Below are 24,786 nucleotides of genomic sequence, written 5' to 3' on the forward strand. Positions count from 1 at the left end.
TGCCTGCTGTACACCTTTTCCTGCTGTCATCTCTTAAGATACCCCTTGCCTATGTCATGTACCAGAACATCTTTCTTTTCTTAACCATATCTGCACAAATTGAACAAACTGATTGCTGCTTGACAATCTCTTGCTATGTAGCATGAATAGATGTTTTGATAGTATAGCTTCATTTATGTAACGGCAACCTGTGCAAATATTCTGTGTAGTGCTGTTACACTGAACAGCTTAAGTACTACTCATTTATGCTTATCTGGCTTCATTTCCTCCTTATTGCTTTTGTTTCTGCAGTGAACAGTGATCACTGTATGTGCTCCACTTTTAGATATTTTGCTTTCATTTTCTATTTCACTACTCATGGATGCATTGTCTACTATGGCACATACCAAACCTCCTGTTCCCATGCGATAGCTTTATGCTTCAGAGTCAAGTAGCAATAAATAAAAATTATCATTGCAAAGCTTCTTTCACTACCCCACATGCCAGGGACATACTCCTATCATGCTTTTAAACTTGTGTTAGTGTTAAATAAATTGCCACTGATGCCGCTCAACAAGAAAGTGCAAGTAGAGATGATAACTAAAGAATATGAAAGGCGTTTCTTTTTTCTTTAAAAATATATGACTGCGTTTGCCCCCTTACCTGTTGCTCGGAGACACGAAGCTCACCAAATACAAGCTTCTGTATGACTTTGCCAATCAGGATCAGGCAGCAATAGGCCATGTTGATCAGAGTCTGAAAAATGAAGAAAAAGAAATCAATAAAATAAAGAATTGTAATCAAGTTTGATCAGAATGCATATTAACAAAAGTACAACGTTACTTTGCTGTTCATCATGCAAATGTCTGTAAAAGCAAACAGCACAAACTTTGCACACATCTAATTAGCTGTCTGCTGCACATTCATGTAAAAGCATAGTAAATGTGGCAGCTGGTTGCAAAGCCAACAAGAGACCATGGCAGGTATAATGTAGCCATTCCTTTGGCTGAATTCTATTCCTTTCTTACAATCCACCTATCACGACCAGCTGAGCACTGATGACAATATTATGTCTTCCCCGTACCAACCATTAACGAAACACGAAAAAAAAAAATAGAATTGGAATAGAATTGCTACATTATCACAATGCTGAATTGGTTATCTTTTGTCCACAGGCTGTTGCATCATGGCGATACACTATCGCCACCACTACCGCATAGTTTCTGCCATGTTATCGCTTCGCACAGCGAGGTGCTGCTTCCACGGCTGCGCGCCGCGGCTTTTAGGTCTCGACATGAGGCTCTGCTCTCGACATGCATGGCTGCACAGCCGCCATTATCCACCATGTTGACTCTCTGATTGGCTGTCGAGAGCTCACGTGCCTTGAAATTTGTGCCGGGAAACGAAAGTTTTGCAAAATGCAATTTTGCGTTTTCATCAAGATGATGAAATGTGACGTGGGGCTGCAAATGTTATCGACTAATACATTTTTTTGGTCCTTGGCAGCTATATTGCGACGTTAGCGCTTCAAAAAGAAAATGAGCGGTAGCGTACAGAAGCCAGTGCAATGCATCTGCAATTTTGTGAATATGTGGTGGCGATCCAAGATAGGTGCCATTAGGGTGCCTCGATGTCAGCGCTGCCTCCTGCCGTACAGGATGGCAACACCTTTTGACCAGGCCTGCGCTGCGCCACCGCCATATTTGCTGGGGTGACTTGTACGGTTCGGTATGCGCAGTGAAGCGTGTGTCACAGTTTAATAGCCAGCAAACTCTACCATGCCAGGCTGCTGCGTACCTTTGTGTGCCAGAGCAACAGAGAAGGGTCATACGTGCCTTCGGTCTCCCCGTAACTCAGAACGCAGAAAAAAGTGGGAAATCCAAGTGAAACGCGACTGTTGGAAAGCCACAGACAAAGAATTTGCGAGGTAAGTGTCTTGCTTTCTATTTATGTATTGGATTCGCACTTTAAGTGGCCTTCATGCTTCCATTTAATTTTATCGTGAAGTTAGGCAACTTGACAACCTAAGCGGGATAAAAAGGGGTTGCAGTTTGCCTCTCGTATCCTCAGTGCAATCCTTCCATACCTACAGTCTCATGGCTCAAACATTCAAAACACTTTCTGTTTCTTTTATCTTCACTGTTATGACGACCAGCTCGAGGGGAGGCGGCAAGATGGTCGTCGGCTTCTTAACCCATTCGCTGCCAAAGCCGGCGAATCCACAGGCATAGGTGCAGTGGCAATGTTGCCGAAGCCGGCGAATCGCCGGGCTGCCGATTTTAGGATTTTCACAAGCTCTTGATAGATGGCAGCACTTATCACCTTATCTGAAGATGCTTGGATATATTACCGATAGATGGTAGTACTGAGCTTTGTCGGTTGAATGCAGTTTTCTATGTTCTCATTTTTTTTTTCGTGATCGTTTCTGGCGGCAGAAGGAATGGCGGCGTCAAGTGGACGGCAGGCTCTCCACAAGTGTGAGATATTGAATATCCTCTTTGAGAGCGGCAGCAATGAGCAGCCTTAAGGCAATGCCAGGTATGCAAGGCTAAAGGAAAAAAAAAGTGAAAGCCGCTGGGAGTGCGAAAATTGTGGTGCTGCTCTTCACATGCCCGAGTGCTTACAAGATTTTTCACTCAGCGAAACACCTGTGACTTGAAAAAAACTTCACAGAATAAAGCGGGAATATTCTCAAATGTCAATGAAAGTATTTTTATAAGTGTCCAGCAAATATTTTGCTTAGGCGCTTATGACGCACAGAAAGGTGAGCATGTGGCATGCGTGCGCGCTTTCGATTAAAAAATTTGCGGTATGGATGGCCCGCACGCGCGCGCTGTGGGCGGCAGCGAATGGGTTAAATCAAGCACTCTGCCCACACTCTTCGACTTCACGCGTGAGTGCGATAGCGCCAGAGGCCCTCTTTTTTGTATGAAATTTAAAGTGTCGCGCCTAGCATCTGACAGTCTGTTTTTTGGTCTTGCACCAGCGGCACCTACGCAGAGAAAGAAGCCAGCATCTCGACTTCCCTTGGCTGGTGTTCAAATTCAAGGGAATGAAACCATATCACCACTTCACTCAACAGGAGAACCAGATGCTCAGATGTTTTCTATGGAGAGCAGCGAAGAAGAGTGGTTCTCCCAAGAAAATATGCACAAGCTCTGCAGCTTTGGAACAAATATCTCCTTTATGTCTGCAAGTGAACTGCGTAAAGCACTTCAAGATGCTGAAAGAAAAAACAATGAACTGAAAGAAAGCCTGATGCAGGCGAGTAAGAAGTTGAAGGAGAGTTAAAAAAAAGCGAGGAAGCTGGGGGAAAACCTTTCTTCATTGACCACGAACCTTAAATTTCTTAATGATGATCAGAAAGCCGCTTTGCAAAAAACTAACAGGAAAGGTTGTGTCTGGAACAGTGAGACCATAAAGAAGGCACTGCAACTAAAGTTTGCATGTGGTTCAACTGGGTATGACTTGCTGTTGGAACAAGGCAACCCATTACCTTCACGACGAACGCTGTGCAGACAGCTACAGCATTTTTCTTTCAAGCCTGGCATCACCACTGAAATCCTTAGTGTCATGGAGACAAAACTGTGCGCAATGACCGACATTGAAAAGGACTGCGTTCTTTTCATGGATGAGATGGAAATTAGAAAAGGTGTGGAGCTTGACCGTGGCTGTGACTCCTTCCTTAATTTGTCAGTGTGTAAGAAAGTACACCACACCTTGCATTTATAGCGCACATGTTCTTTTGCATTAGTCCATTTTCCACACGCGATGTCTCCCTCCACAAAAAAAAAATCAGTTATCGCTAATGCTGCCGTGTCTTTTTTTTTTTTGCTTTGTTTGCTGATCTTGCAATTCATGACTTATCTGACCTACAACGTAGTTGAAAACGTCTTGCGGTGATTACGTCCTTCTGCGCCTGTATTTTGAATGGTAGCTACATAAACATTCGGTCTGGGCCACAAGCGCGAACTTTATTTCGAAACATTTCATGAAACAAGCAAAGACGCACCGAAAACAATTCGCGGTCTGCGATGCTCGAAGCTTACTCTAGCCCTTGCTTTATTATAAACTTTCAATCCACCTCTGCTTTTGAGGTGAGATGCAAATATAATGATACACAAATGCGTAAAATCCCCCCCCCAAAAGCTAACTTTATTAGAATCAGTAAACCCAGATCCTAAATTTGCGGTATCTGCCATAGCGCGCCGTTACGTGCTCCGACACAATATGACGGTGCTGCCGGACGTGTCACCACCCTGTACGGAGTAGCGCGGATCGAGGCACCCGAGGTGCCATGCGAGCTTGATGATTGGCTGAAGGAATGTGCCTTGGGGAGCATGTCACAGGAAGGGCCATTTCGTAAATGTCAATTTGATGTTGCATGGCGTTGCGCTGAGCCGCTATTGCAGAAATTTTTGGCCATAATTTGTGGTGCGACGAGTCGCTTGAATTATGCTAATGAGCAGCCATATGCAATGGCGGATGAGAGGAATGCATATCACCAAATTTCCCCCATCGTTTGGCGCCATGAAAATCTTTTGTTCATAACGCATGCCAATAGTATCTGCACTGCTCTTGGGTGGTGTTGGCATAGGTGTTTCCGGCCATCATTTTTTAAAAGAACGCATTTATATGAAATAATATTGGTGTAACAGAGAAAAGTTCCTGTAACGTTGTCCACTTTTCACTGCTGTGTTTGTATTGTAATCAAGATTAATGACTTTTCACATCATCAGAGGTTATGACAATGGTAGCTTTTTAATTTATAAGAAGAAATCCACGGAAGGCGGAGCCTTGAAGTTTTCTCTCGCGGTGCGGGTAAACAGCGAAGTGAACAAGAGATGGCGGTGCCGACGCTAGCGTCCGACAAGCGGATGCATCTGGCGCGCGCAACGCTATCGGTGATATTCGGCCGTTTATCAGCCAGCAGAGTCAGGCTGAGTCACTTGCGTTTCACGAAATAGCGATAACGCGGCCTCGAACGTGCGCTCATCACCACTGCTAGGTCGCATATGTTATTTCAAGGTAGAAAACCAGCGCGTTGTCGCGAATACATGATGACTCCTTCCGTTTCCTGGGGACATGGATGCTGGCTCGTACGCAACAGACGACGGAAGCGAGAAGCCTTTTCGGCGGAATAATCGTGCTCTTTGTGCTAGCTGCTTTATTTTTACTTAGGAGGAAAATTGTTTTGCTTTATCAAGAACGTTAAAGTCAGTGTCTTTATTTCAATTTCACAGGTGGACGGACTGGGACAAATTCCGTTAGGGGGTGCCTCACCACAGCACAAGATATCACAGAGATCGAAACCTGGATGGCGGAGCTCCGCGATGCAGTGCGCTCAGCCACAAAGACCATAAAAACAGACGAGGACGTCATCATCATAGACAGCCGCCTGGTCCATCTGATCGAGGCCAAACGTTCGATGCAGGCTGCACCGGTTGAATCGCAAATTGAAGAAGAAGGTGGCTGACTTCAACAGGGCCATTGAACACCATTGCATGCTCCTGTGCCGTGAGCAGTGGAACGAAATCTGCAACCGAGCTGATAGGGAACTGCACCGCAGTTGTTCATGGAATCTATTTCGGCACCTCCTAGACGAAACAAAGACCAAGTCATACCAGCGTGATCTCCTGGCCCGCCTCATGCACACCATCACACAACAACAAGGAAAAGACGCTGTTATCAGGAGCCTGGAAGCCAAGTATCTGCCAGACACACCAACGGAAACCCACCCACCGTACGGGGGGCTGCCCAATGCATGGCTCGACCGAGACATCACCATATCAGAGGTACAAGTAGCGCTGCACGAGCTCAACACCCGCTCAGCAGCCGGCCCCGATCTCGTTACGAACAAGATGCTACGCAACCTGGACGATGCTTCGATAGAGGCCCTAACCCATTACTTCAATGAATGCTGGCATTCGGGCAAGCTCCCCCGACAGTGGAAAACGGCAAGAACAATGCCGATTTTGAAACCGGGCAAACCACTGTACATCGGCAACCTGCGTCCCATCTCGCTGACGTCCTGCGTGGGCAAGGTGCTGGAGCATGGAGCCCGTGGTCGCCAACCGGTGGCAGGAATACCTAGAGAAGGAAGGCCTCCATCCTGACACGATGATCAGCTTCCGGCGCAGACTCAGCACACAAGATGCCATGTTACAACTCAAACAAGAAATCATTGACAACAAGACACAAGACAGCAAAGTAATTCTGGGTCTCGATTTACAAAGTGCATTCGACAAAGTCAAACACTCAGCCATATCAGCACAAGTATCAAGACTCAACATGGGGGTAACGAGCTACAATTATATTCAAGACTTCTTGACCAACCGCACGGTGGAACTGCACGCCGGAGACCTCAAGCTCCCCGAACACAAGCTCGGCAGTACGGGTACTCCACAGGGTTCGGTCATCTCGCCGTTGCTCTTTAACCTCGTCATCATCGGGGCAGCGAGGGCAGTAGCGGGGACCGGCGTCCGGCCTACGATCTACGCTGACGACATTACCCTGTGGGCGGCCAGCGGCACCGACGCCAGCATCGAGCAACAGCTGCAAGCGGCGGTTACCGCCATCGAGCAGCACCTTGACGGCACAGGCCTAATGTGCTCGCCCGCCAAATCCGAGCTGTTCGTCCTCACACCGCTTCGACCGGGACGGAAGCGCGCTCCCCTTCGGGAGTGTGACCACATCAAGATTGTGACTGCATCGGGGCAATGCATCCCCGAAGTTCCCAAGATCAGGGTCCTGGGCCTGCTGCTCAACAAGAGCGGCCGCAACGACGAGACCATCAACAAGCTTACCACCAAGGCAATGGACGCCATCCGGCTCATACACCGAGTCTCTACACGACGGGCGGGCACGCGTGAAGACAGTCTCGTGCGCCTTGTCCAGTCATTCGTGATCAGTCACATCGCCTACGTTGTGGCCTACCTCAACTGGCACGTCACTGACAGGACCAAGATCAACATGGTGATCAGACGGGCTTACAAGACGGCGCTGGGTTTAATGGAGACCACAAGTACGGCTCGGCGTCCATAACACCCTGAAGAAATAGCCGAGGTGCAGCTCACCGCGCAATTCGAGCGCCTCTCTACCACCAAGACGGGCCGCAGTATACTGACGTCCCTGGGTTACAACCCCCAAGCTCCCAGCCGGCAACCATGCGAGATCACAGATGAGGCGCGGGCCCACATTTACGTGGACCCCATCCCGAAGAACATGCGCCCAGAGTACAACCAAGAACGGCAGCAGGCGCGGGCCAAGGCCCTCATCGAACAACACGTCCAAGACCCGCACGCCCGGTACGTGGACGCAGCGGAATACAAGCGGGAAGGCTTCGCGGCAGTGGTCGTTGCGGCCTCTACCAGCACCAAGACAACGGCAGCGAGCGTGCTGTGCACGAACGCCACAGACGCTGAAGAGGTTGCCATCGCTCTGGCAATCACCGAGGCCGAGTGTCGCACCGCGCTCAGCGACTCGAGGAATGCCGTGCGTAACTTAGCCAAGGGGCGAATATGCGCGCCGGCGGCCGCTATCATCGGCAAGCTCCAACTTCAAGACCGCGGCAGCACCGTACGCATCAAGTGGTTCCCGGCGCACGCCGGCGAGTATGCATCCTCACCGAACCACAACGAGACGGCCCATTCGGCGGCGCGAGCGCTTACTTTCCGCGCCCCCGAGATTGACCGTTCCGTGTGGTGGTTCGAAACCAAGGACAGATTGACCAGTTATGCCGAAGTAACGAAGTGTTACCGCTTAGCTCGACGGACAATGCCGCCTCCCCACCCGGCACTCAGTCGGGAGGAGGCCGTAATCCTAAGGCAAATACAGACCGCGTCACTCCTCGCCCCCGCAATGCTGCACGTGCTTCACCCAGAGCTCTATCCGAGTGGGCTGTGCGGTGTTTGTGCAGCGGGTCCGGCAGACCAATGGCACATCATGTGGGACTGTGCCAGATTCCCGACGGCAGCTACCTCCAGGACTTACCCACCCGAACTTCAAGGTTCACTGCAGTGTGCAGACAAGGACTCACAACTATGGGCCGTCCAGCAGGCCCGGGGTGCGCTCGAAAAGCACAAGCCTCATGACCCACTACAAACGGGCCCAACTGGGCTAGTGCAGAGTAGGGAATAACCCCGGGTCGACGCTTGGCCAGCGTCACGACGCTTTGAACCGTCGTTTGCCGGCACTTTATTAATGTTATCCCTATCCTATCCTTAGGCAAACTGTCAAGTTTGCGCGACACGAAAGCAAAATAGGGCCACCAGCACCATTTTGTACGCGTCGCGCCCACGTCATGCCTCGAAGAAAATGGCGGAATGTCTAGAATAGAGCCCATGAGCAGCTGATAAAAGCACTCCTAGATTAGCTATGGGCGCCTTTCCACTGCAGCAAGGCGGATATAAGCGTGTCCCCTCAAGAGATCATGAGACTTGCGACGCAGTTCACGGATCGCCAGGTACACACTCTAAGAAACTTTAAACCGCCCTTTGGGTTGTATTTTGCCACACAACAATAAACGTCATGTGTCTTGTCCCGCATTTCCTTTCTTTAACGCTGCGAGCCCGGTACTTCCCAGTAACGAACGGCATGCGCGTTATCAACATCTACCAGTGGCGTAGCCAGAAATTTCGTTCGGGGAGGGGGGGGGGGGGGGGGGGGGGGGCTCACGTTGCAGCTCGGCTTGCTCCTTATAGAATTTGTCGAGAGATCAAATACATGAATAATAATTGCACTGCCAGCGAAAGATGCTGCAAGCGAATTCTTGAACGCTACGCACTGTCAAGACAAGTAAAATACGTATTTTTTTCATAGAATAATACACTCGTATGTCCCAAAAATTGTGTCTGAAGTAACTGACATCAATGCTTCCATGTTTTTTGTCTATTTAATAAGTAAAGAAAATATCACACGAACTTTAGCACTATATCAGTCCGAAACCGGCAAAGCAGTGCATGCCGCTGATATGAAAAATCTAAAGGCCGTGAAATGAACAAGTTGAGGACAAATGTTTTAACGAAACTTTGACAGTCAAGAACCTTGTTCACATTTTTGTACATATACAACGTCAGCGAAAAATCTTAATGACGCTGTTATTTGTTCCAATGCATTGCTCAGGAGCAGCTGCCACCAGTCGTGCATTGTAAGAAATAGCACCGAAATTATAGTCGCAACAGGGAGCACCTATAAAAAGCAGTAGTTCTGCAAAATATACGAGAGCGAGTCAAATGAAAGTGAGCCAATGCAAATATATGACAAACGGGGTACTTTATTTAAAAGCAGTATCCATGAGCATTTAGACACTTGTCCCACTTACTAACGAGTCGCGTGATTCCCGTCTCATAAAATTCCTTGGGTTACTGCTTCAAAAAGTCTGTAAATGACTCTTTCACGTCATCGTCCGACTCGAGTCTGGTTCCCCTTAGCTGTTTTCTCAATTGCCCCAAAATGAGGAAGTCGCAAGGCGACAGCTTAGGGCTGTATGGCGGATGTTGCAGCGTTTTCTACTTGAACTTTGCCATTTTGTATTAACCACATCAGCGACGTGGGCACGGGCATTGTCGTGGAGCAAGATGACCCCATTCGTCAATTTTCCACGTCGTTTGTTCTTGATTGCGACACGCAGCCGATCCGGCGTTTCAGAATATCGGAAAAGATCGATAGTCTCTCTAGGTTTAGCAAATCTTACCAGCATAAGCCCCTGACAATCGAAAAAAAAAAAAAAAGTCAACAACACCTTTCCGGCAGAAATGACGGCCTTTGCTTTCTTTGGGGATGGTGAATTCGAATGTTTCCACTGGAAGCTTTGCCGTCGTGTTTCAGGCTCGTAGTAGTGGCGCCATGATTCATTCCCGATCACAATTGCAGACAAGTCGTCACCCTCATTGTGATCAGATGTGATCATTGTGATCGGATCACATGAGTCAAGGCAGCGCGGTGGTTCAAAATCTTGGGCATCCATTGCGCACACAAGAGCCGATAACCGAGATGTTAATGAATTATGGTGTGACCCGAACCGTGACTGATGTTCACATGCCTTGCCAAATCGTCAATGCTTATCCTCCGTTCTCGTACGTACAGGCGCCGACAAAAGTGGTATACTCCACGCAGTCCACGCAGCGAGAGCCGGAGCAACCGCAAACTGCATCGCAACGCCATCTACAGGCAGCATCTGGGATCATGTCTGCCGATAATAAAGGGCACCTATTGGCTGTCTCGATCCCAGATGCCGCCTGTAGATGGCGTCGCGATGCAGTGTGCCGCTGCTCCGGCTCCCGCTGCGTGGACTGCGTGGAGTATACCACTTTTGTCGGCGCCTGTACGTACGTACATTACATTATTCGCACGTACATTACTGCGAGCTCATATGCATTGCATCAGTTCTAAATCAATTGCTAAAGGGACAGACGGTCGCTACTACAGCGCAGGCATAACTACTTGTCTAGCGGCATGCAGTCAACAAAGATTGCAGGAGGCCCGCCGTTTCGCGGCATGTCGCAAGACCGCTTGCCGTCGCGGCGCGTACGATCGTGCGCTCGAGCAGTTCGTACATCGCGGCATGCTGAAAGACCGCTGCCGTCGCGGCGCGTACCGTCGTGCGCTCGAGCAGTTCCGTACACATGATGTCTGCTTATCGCTGCTGTGAATTCATTTATAGCAAGCATTTCCTCGCGCTTGTGCACCTGAATCCAGCAGCGTGCAAACCTTACCTGAAGTTCAACTTCGTACGCGACTCGCTTCACTTGCGATTGACACCGCGCTAAAACTTCGCCGCTTATTTCTTGAACGGCGTACACGTATTCGGCGTTGCATAATTTCTTGCCTTTACGCAGCGTGCCACCCCTGAAAAAATCGTCGGCGCCCGATATTCGCTGCAAGCCGTGGTACAACACAACCGAAAGTGGCGGGTCCATATTGTACACGTACTTTCCGAAGCAGACGACCGAGCTTGGTACTACCCAGTTCAGGACAGAGGGTGCTTTTTAGCACCATTTTCGCAGCGCCCCCTGGGCAAAGCAGGAGCTTGATACGCATACTGCTAGGTATCCACTCCGGAGAGACAAGACTTTCCTGAGAGGTAGCGCTAAAGCGAACGCGTTGCAATACGTCGAGTCCCCACAGTCGAGTCCCCACAGCGACCATAGTTTCTTTTTCTCGTCTGCTAGCCAAAAGGCGCCCAAAACTCAACCAGGCGAAAATACACTCAGCCAGAGAAAAACGAATGCGCACCGAAGTGCGCATCGCGGTAGTCGGGGCAACACGAGAAAATCGCATGCACTCTGGCTGGCTCTGGCAGCCCGCGGGTAGCGAGAACAAGAAAATTGAAGAGGCTCAATGTGTCCACGCGAATAAAAATCGAAGTACAAAATAAATAAGAACGTAGTTACCTTTGCTGGCTTTAGTGTTTTAACATTGATGCTTTGGCGCAGGTGAAAAAAAAACGTTGATATTTTTTCCTGTGACATGACGGCACAAATGAACCACCACAACGCTTCGTCTCATCGGACATCGCTGCGTGCTTTGTCAGCTTGTATAATAGTGTGCCGATTTGGCTTGTCTCGTATGTTCCGATGTACTTTAGAAAAGTCAATGCACCGTTGGCGTCAAATATTTAAAACAGCATTAAACCCACAAATTTCCGGAATTGAAAATCTAAAACACGACTTTAGAAATGTCAATGCACCTTTCGCATCAAAAGTTTGATAACGTTATACCCACAAAGTTTCGGAATCGAAATCCATGCGCTCCGTAGGTTCCGCTGCCTCCGCGAGATGCCGCGACGAGCCCGCTCGCCATCAAAACGCCCTTGAAACTTTGTGCTCGGATGAGGCTCCTTGCGTTATGTGACTTCCGGTGCATGGGCGTTGCCGCGAAATCCAGCTCGAGTTCGCAATGTACGCACTGAGATCTTTTCGAGCGTGAAATACACTCTAGACAAAATCCAGAACGATTTCCGGCGCCGGGGGTTGTTTTGGTCGCGGTGCATGGACAGCACGAAAAAAATTCGGGGGGGGGGGGGGGGGGGCTGAAGCCCCATAAGCCCCCTGGCTACGCCCCTGCCATCTACGGCAGCTCGTAAACGCGTCCGCGAGCTGCTAAGCTGTTGTAGGTCGCCGCATCTTTATCCCCGCCCAAAGTTCGACCAACTCGCCCAAATCAAGTTGTTACAACGAGACAGTGGTTGCTCGTCGATTGCGGCTCCGACATTTGCTGCTATACATGAGTTGACGATCACCGTCCGTTCACGTCCTTCGAGCTCAGTGCAGCAAACCGGTCCACCATCAAGACCTACGACTCGCTCTCTCGGTACATCCAACTTAAAATCTTATGTCATGGTTTTCGTTAAAATTTCGTCATCGCCGACTTCACTGAGCCAATAATCGGTTCCGATTTCCTGGCGTACAACCTTCTACCTGACTGTGGCCACGATCACCTCATAATCTTCGCCAGGCCAGCGTACGAGCACTAATCGGCCCAGCTCTAAGTTACTCACGGAAAATCCATCGCCGTAGTACTCCCTTCTCGCCGAATTTCCCGACTGACTCGTCGGGGCGAGCTTCCACGAGAGGCGCTACACACCACTGACTTTTGGCGTGAGATATTGTGGCGGATGGACGCGTTTTTCCAGGGCTCAGTGGTGGCGAAGAAATAATATTTTTGTGCATGTTTTGGAGCTTGCTTCTCTTTTTGATTTGCTGATTTTTTAGCCTTTAAATAATAATTGGGTAGTTTATTTCTTCTTTCTTTCGTGTGCGCGGGTGTGTTTCGTGATTATCTGGTTTTGAAGGATAGTCAGAGCGCCCTTTCGTGCCATGTGCTTCAACACGTGCAACCGTGTGGCACGTTAAGTCTTTATATATAAAGCCTTTAAATAATAGCTTGGAAGTGGCAAGACCAATAGCTATTAGTGGTTTTATTGTGTGTGCTTTGGTATCGAGAATATTGCTTTGGTAGGAAAGTGAGAGCGCAGACGCGTGGTTGAACACGTGCGAATATGTGTCACACCTATAATCTGTGCGGCATTGATTGCTTTTAATACATTGGTGAGAATTACTTTGCGTCATTTTAAGGATTTAGATTCTGTGCGTATCGGTTTTTGCAAGAAGGCACGTGCAATACATGGCAAGAAAGCCGGAAAAGCGTGCCGTGCGCGGGGGGGGGGGGGGGGGGTGCTCCCTTAAGGCAGACGAGGGGACGGATGACAATGGAGAGGGAATCGAGTCAATCGGCAGACACTGTGATGTCGATGCTAGGCTGAAGAAAATGCAGGCTTTCCAGGATGAGCGCGTCAACCAGGTCGAAGAGCTCAAAAATGAGCTAAATGCGGAGCGTGATGCACGGCAGGTAGTGGAAAAAAGACATCAAGCAGCCGAGGAAAGGCTGAACAGGCCCGCCATTATGAACTAGAATGGTCATGAGAATGGTCGTGACAATGGAACGCACTTTCTTGACGTGACAGGAGAGGGAGTGTGAGCAAAGCATGTGGAACGCGTGCAACGTGGGGAGAAGGGTAGCTGGAAGGAGCTGCACCTACCTTCACGCCGCCACAAAGGAAAAGCAGGGACGCAGGGGTCAATGCCCCTTATCAAGTCCGGATCGCACGGAAAGGATAACAAAGGAAAGCAGCGAGAGGCCTTGGCATTAGGAGAGAGTGAATTGGTGATTATCGCCGGAGACTCAAGCCTGGCTACGTGCTCAGAAGCAATTGTGGAGAGGGTGAAATGCGATAAAGAGTGGCGGTAGGGACATTTCCAGGGCGGAAACTGGGTTATGCCATGGAGCGAGCAATAGCAAAGCTCGCGGAAAATGCCCACGTGCGCAACCTTGTCATAGTAGCAAGTGGGCTAAATGACGTCCTAAACAGGAAAGGGACAGGACTAGCCCAGCGCTTGGCGAAGGGGGTGGACGACTTGCGCGAGCTGTCCCCTCTGGTGATCGTGGTGTGCACGGTGCCGGAGGTGTCTGTACGTGACAGTCACCTACAAAGAGCCGTAGTGGCTGCTAATGAGGCGATATGGAAAATGAGCCGAGAGAAAGGTTTCGTGGTTGTCGAAGTAAACAGGGAAGTGAGAAGGTGTGGTGGTTTTGAACGAGACGGGATCCACTTCAATTACGGGCTTGGACGAGAAGTGGGCTGGCGACTTGCTGGTTGCGCTGTTGCTTTAGGGGCACCACGGGCGCTCATGACAGAGTAGGTAGTAATTAAGAAGGTCCCCTAGGGGAACCTCAGAATAACATTGCCATCAATAAGAGAAAAAGGAGGAAAACAAGAGAGAGAGCTCGCCATGCAATAGGCTACATAAACATGCAGGGCGACAGAAGAAAGGAAAAGTGGGCAGAGATTGAGGAGCAGCTAAATAGAGAACAAATAGAGGTGTATGCGGTTACAGAAACGCACCTTAGAGACTCGGAAGAGCCGCCAGTGATTGGGAATTATGTTTGGGAAGGATGCAACAGAACTAAGTCGGAAATAAAGGGAGGGGGAGTCGGAGTGCTCATCCATCAGAGAGCCAAATGGAATAGAGTAAATTCAAAATGTCAAGAGCATATTTGGTTATCAGGTACAATGAGTGGAAAGAAAACTTGGCTGGACGTAACGTATTTGTGGACCAGAAATAATTACACAGAGAAGAATAAAGTGTTAATGGAATGCCTAAGTACTGATATTAAGGGCTTCGGGAATGATGCCGAAATTATCCTATTAGGTGACATGAATGCCCACATACAGAATCTAAACCGCTATACCAACAACAACGGGAAGTCAATGCTAGATCTTTGTGAGCAACATAATGTCGTTATCGTGAATACAGGGCCTAAGTGTGAAAGGCATATCCCGTGGGAAGTGGGAAACCGGCAATCGACCATTGATTACTGCATGATGACAGAAGGAATTCATGGTAAGTTGAGAGAAATGGTTATTGACGAGGAAAGGTATAGCAGCATAGGGAGTGACCATAACCGTATCATGTTGAAAATGGGATATGTAATTGTGAAAGAGAGCTAGGACTGCAAAATGGCCAGTCCAAAATTGAACGCTGAACAAATAAATATAGCCACAAGAGTCGAGGAAGAACTTGGCAAATGACCAAGTAAAAAGTGGGAATAGAGTGAGCTTCTAAGTGCAAATAACGACAAAAATACGGAAAGAGGAACAACATGTTCGTTGGAAAGGAAAAAAGAAACCGAAAAGTTATATATATATATATATATATATATATATATATATATATATATATATATATATATATATATATATATATATATATATATGCTTATCTTAGTAGTAAAGAAAACGGCGTTGAAAGAGTATGTGCACCAAGACTCATAATTCATCTGTTTCGGCAAGCACAATGAATACAAGGTGTCCCACGTAACTTGTGCCAAAATTAAAATATATGACAATGACATGTAGCTGGACGAAACAAAGGCAATGTTTGCCGTCGCTTGAAGCAAGTCGGACTTTTTGTATTTCGCCTAACTACATAGTTATTATTAATGAACTTCTCAAATGATATAATCAGAGCAAAATTGTCAATCAGAAAATTGTAAACCACCAAGAAAAATTTCCGATCCATCTTTCTGTCGCTCTATACGTGCTACATAAAAAGTTTTTTCCAGGCCTCAAAGAAGCCCACACAAGCACGCGGAGAGTGCCGCGGCACCTTTTCGTGTTTCGTGGGCAGAGAAAAAGATATTAAATTAAATTATGGGGTTTTACGTGCCAAAACAACGATCTGATTATGAGGCACGCCGTAGTGGTGGACTCCGGAAATTTAACCACTTGGGGTTCTTTAACGTGCACATAAACCTAAGTACATGGGTGTTTTCGCATTTCGCCCCCATCGAAATGAGGCCGCCATGCCCAGGATTCGATTCCACGACCTCATGCTTAGCAGCACAACATCGTAGCCACTAAGCAACCATGGCGGGTATAACAGAGAAAAAGAGAGAAAAAAAGGCAGCATTTATGGTCGGTGGGTGACAATTATGAAAGCTACCAGGAATTTTTGAGTGAATAAAAAAGTGAATTTTAATTCGAAGCATTCTTCGCCTCTTTCTTGGCACTTAGCGATGCGTAGGTAAGTAGGTTTCTACTTGCCTCGCTTTACGAAAAAGAAAATATGTGACCGATGGTGGATTCGAACCTCTGCCGTGGAGCACAGCAGCCTGGTGTTTTAACCACTAGACCAGTTTTTGTTTCTCTCTTTATTGTCTGTGTTTGCTCAGAATAGTCGTATCTAGAATATTGACGGATTTACACATACCAACCAATCATTCGCCGATTCAGATGTTTTAGAATTATTTTAAGCATTCAAGTGGGTCCAACTGGTCGTGCCATTCAGATACAGGGTTTTGCTGTTCATATACTTCAAGAACTCTTGCGATAAGTTCTTGGAAATACAGACGAATTGGCCTAATGTCAACATCTGCATTAAACACCGCCAAGCGCTTCTTCCAAATGATATCAGTGCAATGAGCATGACATCAAGTGTTACATCATGCTCACAGGGTACCTTATGCCATATGCATCCAGTGCCAAGTCCTTTTTAACAGTTCTGTGTAATACGTCCAAGAAGAACTCTCCTTCCCTCCCGTTTATGAAGAAGTGTTCAATGGTATATGGCCTGCGGCATGCATAGCAGTTGACTCCACAATACACATACAGCCCCTTTTCCTACCTCCGTCAGTGTACCTGAGTGCAGTTGAAAGAAAAAGGTTTTTGCGCTAGATGAAACAAACATCTTTTTAATTCGACGTAAACATCTTTCCCTGCCCCATGCCATTACATAGTTCTATACAATGGCGTAGGTAAGGTCAGATCAACCAAGTTTTGGCACAACCGCTTTCTTTTTACAGTGGCTAGGCTACTCATACGTAAATCTGCTTTCTAGAAAATTACATGCATCTATCGATTCTTTCATATATCCATGCAATCCACCGGACATATAAATAGATGAAACTATAAAGTCTGGTAGAGCCCCCCTTCTCCGCGTTTACATCATTGTTCGTAAACACGGTTGAGTCGCGGCAGAACAAAACTATAGACTAATTGCCTCAGAAACAAATGTACCAAGCCAACGCCAGCATTTCGCCCTCGTCGAAAAAGGTTAGTCCAGCTGGTTTTTTCCCACTCGGAATTTCAGATGAAAACCGCAAACACGCGATGCAGTTCTTTAACGTTAGTTCTTGAACAATGCAGCACTAATGCAGCCCTAAAGAACAAGTTGCAAATTGTAGCACGAGAAAAAAAAAAAAAGGAAAATTTCAGCCTCGTACTTAGTTTGCCCTGTCACGAAATTCGTGAGCCTGCGTTCGCCAGTACGGCTCACTGTCGCGACAGTACTAGAGTGGCGAGCCCAAGTACTTCACGGGCGTGGTCAACCACGGCATACTGGCAGATGTGCCTGGGGTCGTTGGCCTATCGCCATGTCAAAAAACCAGGCACTTTGAGCAGTTCACTTTGCTTCCACTTTCTCCACAGAATCGCTTGGCCAACTTCACAACTTTCAATACTCTATTTTTGTCCGCACACAGCGCAACCACATCGTCTGCATATGCTAGTAGGCGCATTCGATTTTTGAGAAACCTAAAACCATCAAAGAGGCCTTGAACCACCTTTTATCGAAGCGGAGAAAAGCATTTGAAAGTAAAATAGCCTACTTCAGAAATACTTTGCCACAAAAATCAACGCGCTCAGCAGAAGCGGATTTATTGGCAATCAAACCTCCCGTTCGCGGTGCTTCCGCTCCTTCTTCATTGCCTTGCACTGCGAAGGCTACGGCAGAGTGGGGCGTGCCCACAACGCTCCGCCTACTGAACGTCACCGTGGAGCGCAGTACAAATTTGATTTTGGATCTTCACGTAGACGTCACTACACCTGATTTGGGCGCCTGTGACGAGCCAAACATAAGCCAAACACGGTTGTTCAGCGAGAAGACCGCAGCTACATGCAAAAGCAGTGCACGATCGCGGTCATACGCTCCAGTCTGGCCGTGCTACGTGGTGGGGACCGGCATTGTCTTACACCAAATTGACCGACCGATAGTAGCCACATCCAACTTGCGCACTCTGAAGCGCTATATCAATAGCTCTACACGAAGTGAAGTCTGCCAAGGCATCTAATTAGAAGCGCGGCCAGGAGTGAGCGCGCGCCGGCAAGCGCACGTGTGGTCTGACCTTAAGTTTAGCGTGGTTCAAAACTAGTCGAAATTAGCGAGACCCGACGGCTAACACACCGTTAAGCACGGTGGCCAAAGTTTAATTCCTACGCGGGCGGCCGCGGCCAAGCGTGAGCAGACGATAGTCGGCTTCTTCCGGAAGCACGTAATTATTATCGAAATTTGAAAGCATATTTTCGCTTACTTCAGCCTGTCTATTAAACCTGGTCAATAAGTATACACAGTAACAGTACACAATACAAAGTACAATAATCAGTACAGCGCACTGATTCAAACACCCTTCTGGATTGATGTCAGCTACTGGCCAATAACAGCCGCGTATAGGAATTTGCTATATTACATAATAAGAAAAAAGTCAGCAGCAGGCTTCTGCTGAAAAGAGAGCGTTTGAGAAAAAGGTGACTTCGCGCTCCGTTTGCGAGCTCTACGCGCCGCGCGCGACTACAAAACTTGCCGAGATGTTCACAGCAGCGTTTGCTAACCGCGGACTATGCTTTAACCAATCACGAGGGATGGTTGAGAGCACCTCTAATTAGTGGTACTCTGCAATACACCCAAGGAAAAGGGTTCAACGAATCAACCAAATAACAGTGGTGAAAGAGGGCCGCCCTGGCGTATTCAGCGTTGAACCTCAATCCGTTCTCCAACTTTTCTTATTCCCAACCAGTCCTGGTACGACATGGGTACTCTCTCTTAACACAAAACCTACGTTTACATAATCTAAAATGCAAAGTAAAATATCATAGGGAACTAAATCAAGCGCTTTTTCAAGGTCTAATTGGACCATTGCGATGCAAGAATGCATGGCATCGCTGCACTCCAATACCACTCTGGCTTTATGAACATCTGTTGCAATTGAGCGACCTTTTACAGCGCACGCCTGGTGAGGTCCTACTAAACCTCTTATTACACCCTCCAGTCGATTCGTCAAAATTTTCATAAAGACTTTAAACCAGTGCTTGTTAAACTGATTGGCCTATAATATTTTACAGATCGAAGCAATACTAGATCATCCACTTGGGGAATCAAAATTGTGTGCTGTCAAGAAACTTGCAGGCAGAAAATGGTTCTGATATGTTCCATTGAATATGTGCTTTAGAGTTGCTGCTAATTCGTGCTTGAAAGATTCATAAAAAGCCGCACTCAGTCCGTGAGGACTGCATGGGGTTTAACTCGTCAATGGCATTCTGCACTTCACTCACTGAAAACGGCATTTAAAGTCTTTTATACAGCTTCAAGCCTAGGCAGTAGTGGCAGGAATTCTTGTTCCAAAGCCAGCCAGCTCTTTGAATTATGCGGCGCGTGCACCACGTGCCACTTTCTCGTCGTATTTACTTGTGCCAGCTCGCGTTTTGCGGAGCAGTGTTAAACAGCACTACCTCCGGGGCCAGCCCACTTTCCCCAGCACTTCCTTCGTAGCTGTTTACGCTACGTAGAAGCTGTGCGACGTTGTACCGACTTCATGATCACACAAGCTGATGTTTACATAAATGTTTTAACATTTATTCGCCGGAGTACAAATGTCATGGTCGTTTTAACATACAACGCATGACATAGCCACCCATATTGCAAGAACCAGCGTCTTCCAGTGCCTTCCAGTGTGAAACCAGCGCGTTTTTTGGCACTGGATCGCACTGGGTACGCTGGCGCTCGCTGGAACTCACTGGGACACCAGTGAGCACGCTGGATAAGAGCTGGGTCACACTGGAAGAGACGCTGGTTCCACTGCCATGACGCTGGGGCGCACTAGTTTTTGCTGTACAGGCGCTGGTTCTCGCTGCAGTTCGCTGGTTCGCACTGTAAACTGCGCTGGTTGTGTTTGTGCCGCGCTGGTTCCAGTACGCAAGGACGAGCGCTGCTGAATATTAAATGCTTTTTACAATTTCATCGCTTCATACTAGTCTCTTGTCCTAAATAACGCTACATCTTGGAGTCATAAAACTCTATTTCGTGTCGCAGCTTGGAAGAAAGGTGCGAACTACTAAAAAACGCGGCGTCCTAAGCGTTTTTTAGTAGTTCGCACGTAACATATGACTGGAAGTTGTCGCCGTTGTCACAGTGTTGTGGAGTGGTCATGAAATGCAGAAGTCGTTCAGACGCGCGCGAACGGACCCCGTGTTCGAAGCCTACCGCTGACTGATATTATCGCACCGATAACAAAGCTGAGGTAATTTGTGCGCTTCCACTTTCCCTATTTCGCTAAAAAAAGTTCTGAGGCTCAAATACATACATTTTAGCCTTCGCCAGCTACCCTCGCCGAGATCGGTCCCCACCGAAGCTTAGGCCTAGCGTATACGCCGAGTCCGTCTGCACGCTATCGGCGCGTCAAGGCTCAGGAATCAAGAAGTCTAACATAGATAAATCACTCTATATTTCAGCTTTCGCATCGGTGTTCTTAAATAAACAATTTTTTCATGTCTAGAGTGCCAGCACAAGAAGCGATGAACGCCGATGTGACGCGTCGTAAACACAGGTATATGTGCAAGACACCGGAAGTAGACGATACGACGTCGCATCATGACGCAGGGCCACTGAAAGCGGAACTTAGCCACGATCGCTCGGCGAACGAGTTGATAAGGAAAAGCATGGTTATGGAGGAGAGTAACACCTCTGTCACACGGCACGTGTAATGTCATTCACAGTAAATGACATTCATACCGAATGTCATTGCGGTCTTGCGTTCCATGTCTACACGGGTATACAAAATGGCATTATACAAAATGGCATTCGCAATTGATGGCGATGTTTATCGGCACCTTGGGCATGCAGGCACTCTGCAATCGACATGCATACTTTGAGGTTGCGCTTCGCCCTCCGCAAATCGGTGATGTGGTCTTCCCACGCTTTCAGCAGCGCGCGCGTCTCGTCGCCGGTCCAGTGCGCTTTTCGCTTCCAACACTCCGCTGACAAAGCTGCAGAGCGGGCTTGCGCGGTTGGTGGATAGGCTACAGCACGGCACCGCTTTGAAAACAATATGCAAGAAAAAAAAAAAAAAAGACGAGCGGTTGTAAACATGGCCGACAAGAGGTGCTAGCATCCAGTCGGAGACTGGGAACAAGAATATAGCTGCAGACTTCTTCAACTATCGTGGTGTACGACATAAAATTATTAATAGTAAAAGTTCATTACAGCAATTATGACAACCTTTACTCTGATTACATTTCGTTCTAACCTGTCGATTTCGTAATTTTTTGCCAAGCCCCTGTCGTCGAAATTACACAAGTCGCGCTTGCATGAGTTCGGGAAACTCAATCAATGGGCGAATGTCATTAGCTGTGAATGTCACTCACTATGTCCGTGTAAAAGCAACAAAAATGACATTAAGACGTAATCTCATTCGCTGCAAAGGACATTACGCGTGCCGTGTGACAGTGGTATAACTTGTAATCGTCCTTAGATCTTTTAATATGAGACGCTTAAATTGTGGCGCAAATGTTTTACTGTAGCTGTATACCCTACGTGCCTACAAATTTTGTCCAAACCGTTTCAGGGACCCTTTAATAGCAGCACACCATAGTGGAGTTAGTAGGCTAAGAATGCTAATCGCGTTAACACTGAAATGAGAAAGAGCGACGACGAAATACGAGCTTCAATGTAGCATGAAATGCCAAATGAACCAAAACGCAAAAAAAAAAAAAAAACCGGCAGGGGCTGAGAGCAGTGCAAGAAAGAAACTTGGCATCACCAAGTTGATGTGCATTGTGTGATGTCAAGAACCGTGGGGCACTGGTTCGTCGTCTGCATCATGTAGACCATCCGGCAACACTGATCTGCTAAGTATGTAAACAGTTATAATTCAAGGCGAAATGCGAAAACACCCGTCTACTTAGATTTAGGTGCGCGTTAAAGAACCGCAGGTGGTCCAAATTTCCGGAGTCCCCCACTACGGCGTGCCTTATAATCAGATCGTGGTTTTGGCACGTAAAACCCCATACTTTAATTTTTTTTTACTTATAATTCATTATCGTTGCTGAGTCTTTCAAGCAGCCGCAAAGTGTGACCTCTACAACATTATATGACCGCACTCACGCTAGGCAAGCACACGACACACGACAAGGTGCTGAGGCCAACAATCTGAAATACCAATCTACCATACCACGCCAACAAAAACAATGTGCCGATCGTCATCGAACCGGTCTCTGGTAGATCGAACGACGAGCGAAAACTTCGAAAAAAAAAAAAAAAAACAAGGTCTCTACCTATTGCACTTACCGGCGCTTATCGGAGTGACCTGAATTTAAACAGTTGAGTGTGCAGGTTATTTATTTTCAGCGAAGCGTTGTTGCGCTTATATAGCGTCAAGCGAACAAGCGGTAGCTCGTATAATGCAGCTATAAGTACCGTAGTCTCGGGAAAAAAAGGAAAGAAAAGGAAAGAAAGAAGAAAAGGAAACTCAGCAGCCATTACAGCAGACGACGGGATGATCGCGGTCATAATCACGGTTGATTTACGACGTCAGCAGCTGCGAATGCGTGAGCGTTGCCAGACAACAAAGACGTTCACAAGCAAACGAGAAAAAGAAAAGCTATTTGAAAAAAAAAAAAAAAAAAACCTAATCATATTTCACAATGTAGTCATTTGATGTACGAAGAACAGGGCGAGATGAGTTCAGGGGTGACACTATTGTGTCATGCCCTTTTTAACTTCAGGCCGCAAAGTGTGTTTAACTGTTGTGGAAACAATTGTGGGAAAGTGTACTTTGCACAATGCCCGGTATCTCCAGCATCTTTCTTTTCGCGGGAAAGGGAAAGATGTAAGAGCGATATGCGAAGAACGCCGTCTGAGAAAGAGACACCTTCCGAAAACCAAAGGAATCAGCCATAAAGGAGCCGAGAAAAGAAGAAAACGAAAAGCCGCGGAGTAAACACGTCCGGTGATTCAGAGGACCGATAGAGCCGCTGACAGCTCTGAAGTAAGCGCGCTGCCGGAAGTAAAAAGCGGAAGTTGATGGTGCCCGCCTCTCCCCCAACCCCCCTCCTTGTTTCAACTGGGACGGCGTCGCTTCCGCGAGGAAAAAACGCCGCGGCGACCCTGTTACGTAAGCTCCTTCTGAAGTAGGCCAGGAAAAGTTACATCACGAGCCGCCACTACACCCCTCGCGTGGTCCGCCTTTTGACAGAGAATCGCACGGGTGAATCGAGCCCGTTTATAGCAGGGGCGCGTGTGCACACGCAACGGCTGCGCTTTCTAGTTCAATCTAGCTGCGCGCGAACGCGTGTTGGCCGCTCGCAGGGTGCTGTCACTTGGTGGTGGTTATAAATTATAGTGCGGGGGCTCGACGCAAGCGCGATAAACGTTGCCGATAGCAGGTTATCCGCACCACGCTGTCCAGCGCGAGCTATTTTCATCGCGTGGCTCCGCTCGCAAATGGTGTGGTCAGCGAACAGCTAGCAGTCGGGAATACAACGGATGGAACGCGTGCCGCATGGCGCCATGGAACCGCTACACAAGTGCGGCTTGCGCAATGAACGCCGCGCCTCCCGCTACTAGCTTTGCGTCCTCTTCACGTGCTACACGACTTCCTTCTCTTTCTCGAGCGAGACCAAGTATGCGAACGATATCAGACTTCAGTGTACAAGACAACCAAGATGCACAAAGAAATCATCCATAAGTAAAAGAGGTACGCGTCGTTGATTAGCCAGCGGAAGAAATAGTTGAACCATTGCATTCTCATGAGTGCAAATAGAAATTCTATAAATTAAAGTGAATGACTTCAACCAGAAAAGGAAAGTATTAAAGCCAATATTTACTTGTTACACCTCAACTTTCCGCCGTCACGGGTTTAGCGAGGGATGGCAAGCAGTGAAGCTTTATAGATATGAATAAAGATGAGAGCTTCACGTAGGTTGGTCTTATTTTCTTCATCTTGCTACTTGAAGCCCCACGGCTGGTGGCCCTGCGCGAACAATTTAATTAAGCACTACTAAAACACATTGGTTCTCAAGTCGTCCCCGGCAGCTAGCTCCATGGGGAGCTCTTCCACATATGCTCTTGATGCTCTCGACTCAACTCTTGAATCGGCTCTTGAGTCGTTTCAGCACGATATTCCCACACGACTGGTCGTCCGTTTTCACGAGAACAAGCCCACGACGATGTGCACACCTTTTAAGGTCGTCTCAATCCGGAGCGCTCAACTACAGCGCCTCTCACAACCTCAGCGCTGCATTGGTACGTAATCGTGCATTCTGGCTACAGCGCCTCTCACAACCTCAGTGCTACATTGGTACGTAATCGTGCATTTTGGCTTCCTTTCACGCGCAAGCGTATATGGGCCCCGTCTGTGAAATCTGGGAGAGGGAAAGCAGGGAGAGGGGAGCGGGCGCAAAAGGAGGAGGGCGCCTGACGGTGGAGAGGAGGAGCGCACGCTGGGGGAACGTACGGAGGAGCGCGCGGCGGCGCGGGGGAGAAGAAAGGAGGCGGCGCGTCGCGAAGGAGGGTAGGCGGAGGCGCGCTGGGTTCACCACCTCTGGCAGTTGCGACGGGCTCTGTGTAGCGGGTTCGTCTGGCGATCGAGAGGCCTAGCGACAAGGATGGAGCAGCAACGCGAGCGGCGAGAGGCTCAGCGCGAGTCACAAAAAAGAAAAACGAAAACCGCAATACAGGCTTTCTTCAAATCCAAATA

The 24,786-nt window shown here is 48.0% G+C and overlaps 1 protein-coding gene across 1 annotated transcript in view; it reads right to left on the minus strand.

Moving 5' to 3' along the window:
* Window positions 1–24,786, minus strand: part of LOC126545558 (E3 ubiquitin-protein ligase AMFR-like) — a 194,026-nt gene that overhangs the window by 84,981 nt on the left and 84,259 nt on the right. Inside the window, exon 2 of the mRNA XM_050193475.3 lies at window positions 643–735. Coding sequence (XP_050049432.1) covers window positions 643–735 — 93 coding nt within the window. The remainder of the gene's footprint in view (window positions 1–642; window positions 736–24,786) is intronic.

The sequence above is a fragment of the Dermacentor andersoni genome, chromosome 1 (assembly GCF_023375885.2).
Source record: "Dermacentor andersoni chromosome 1, qqDerAnde1_hic_scaffold, whole genome shotgun sequence".
NCBI classification, from domain to species: Eukaryota; Metazoa; Arthropoda; class Arachnida; order Ixodida; family Ixodidae; genus Dermacentor; species Dermacentor andersoni.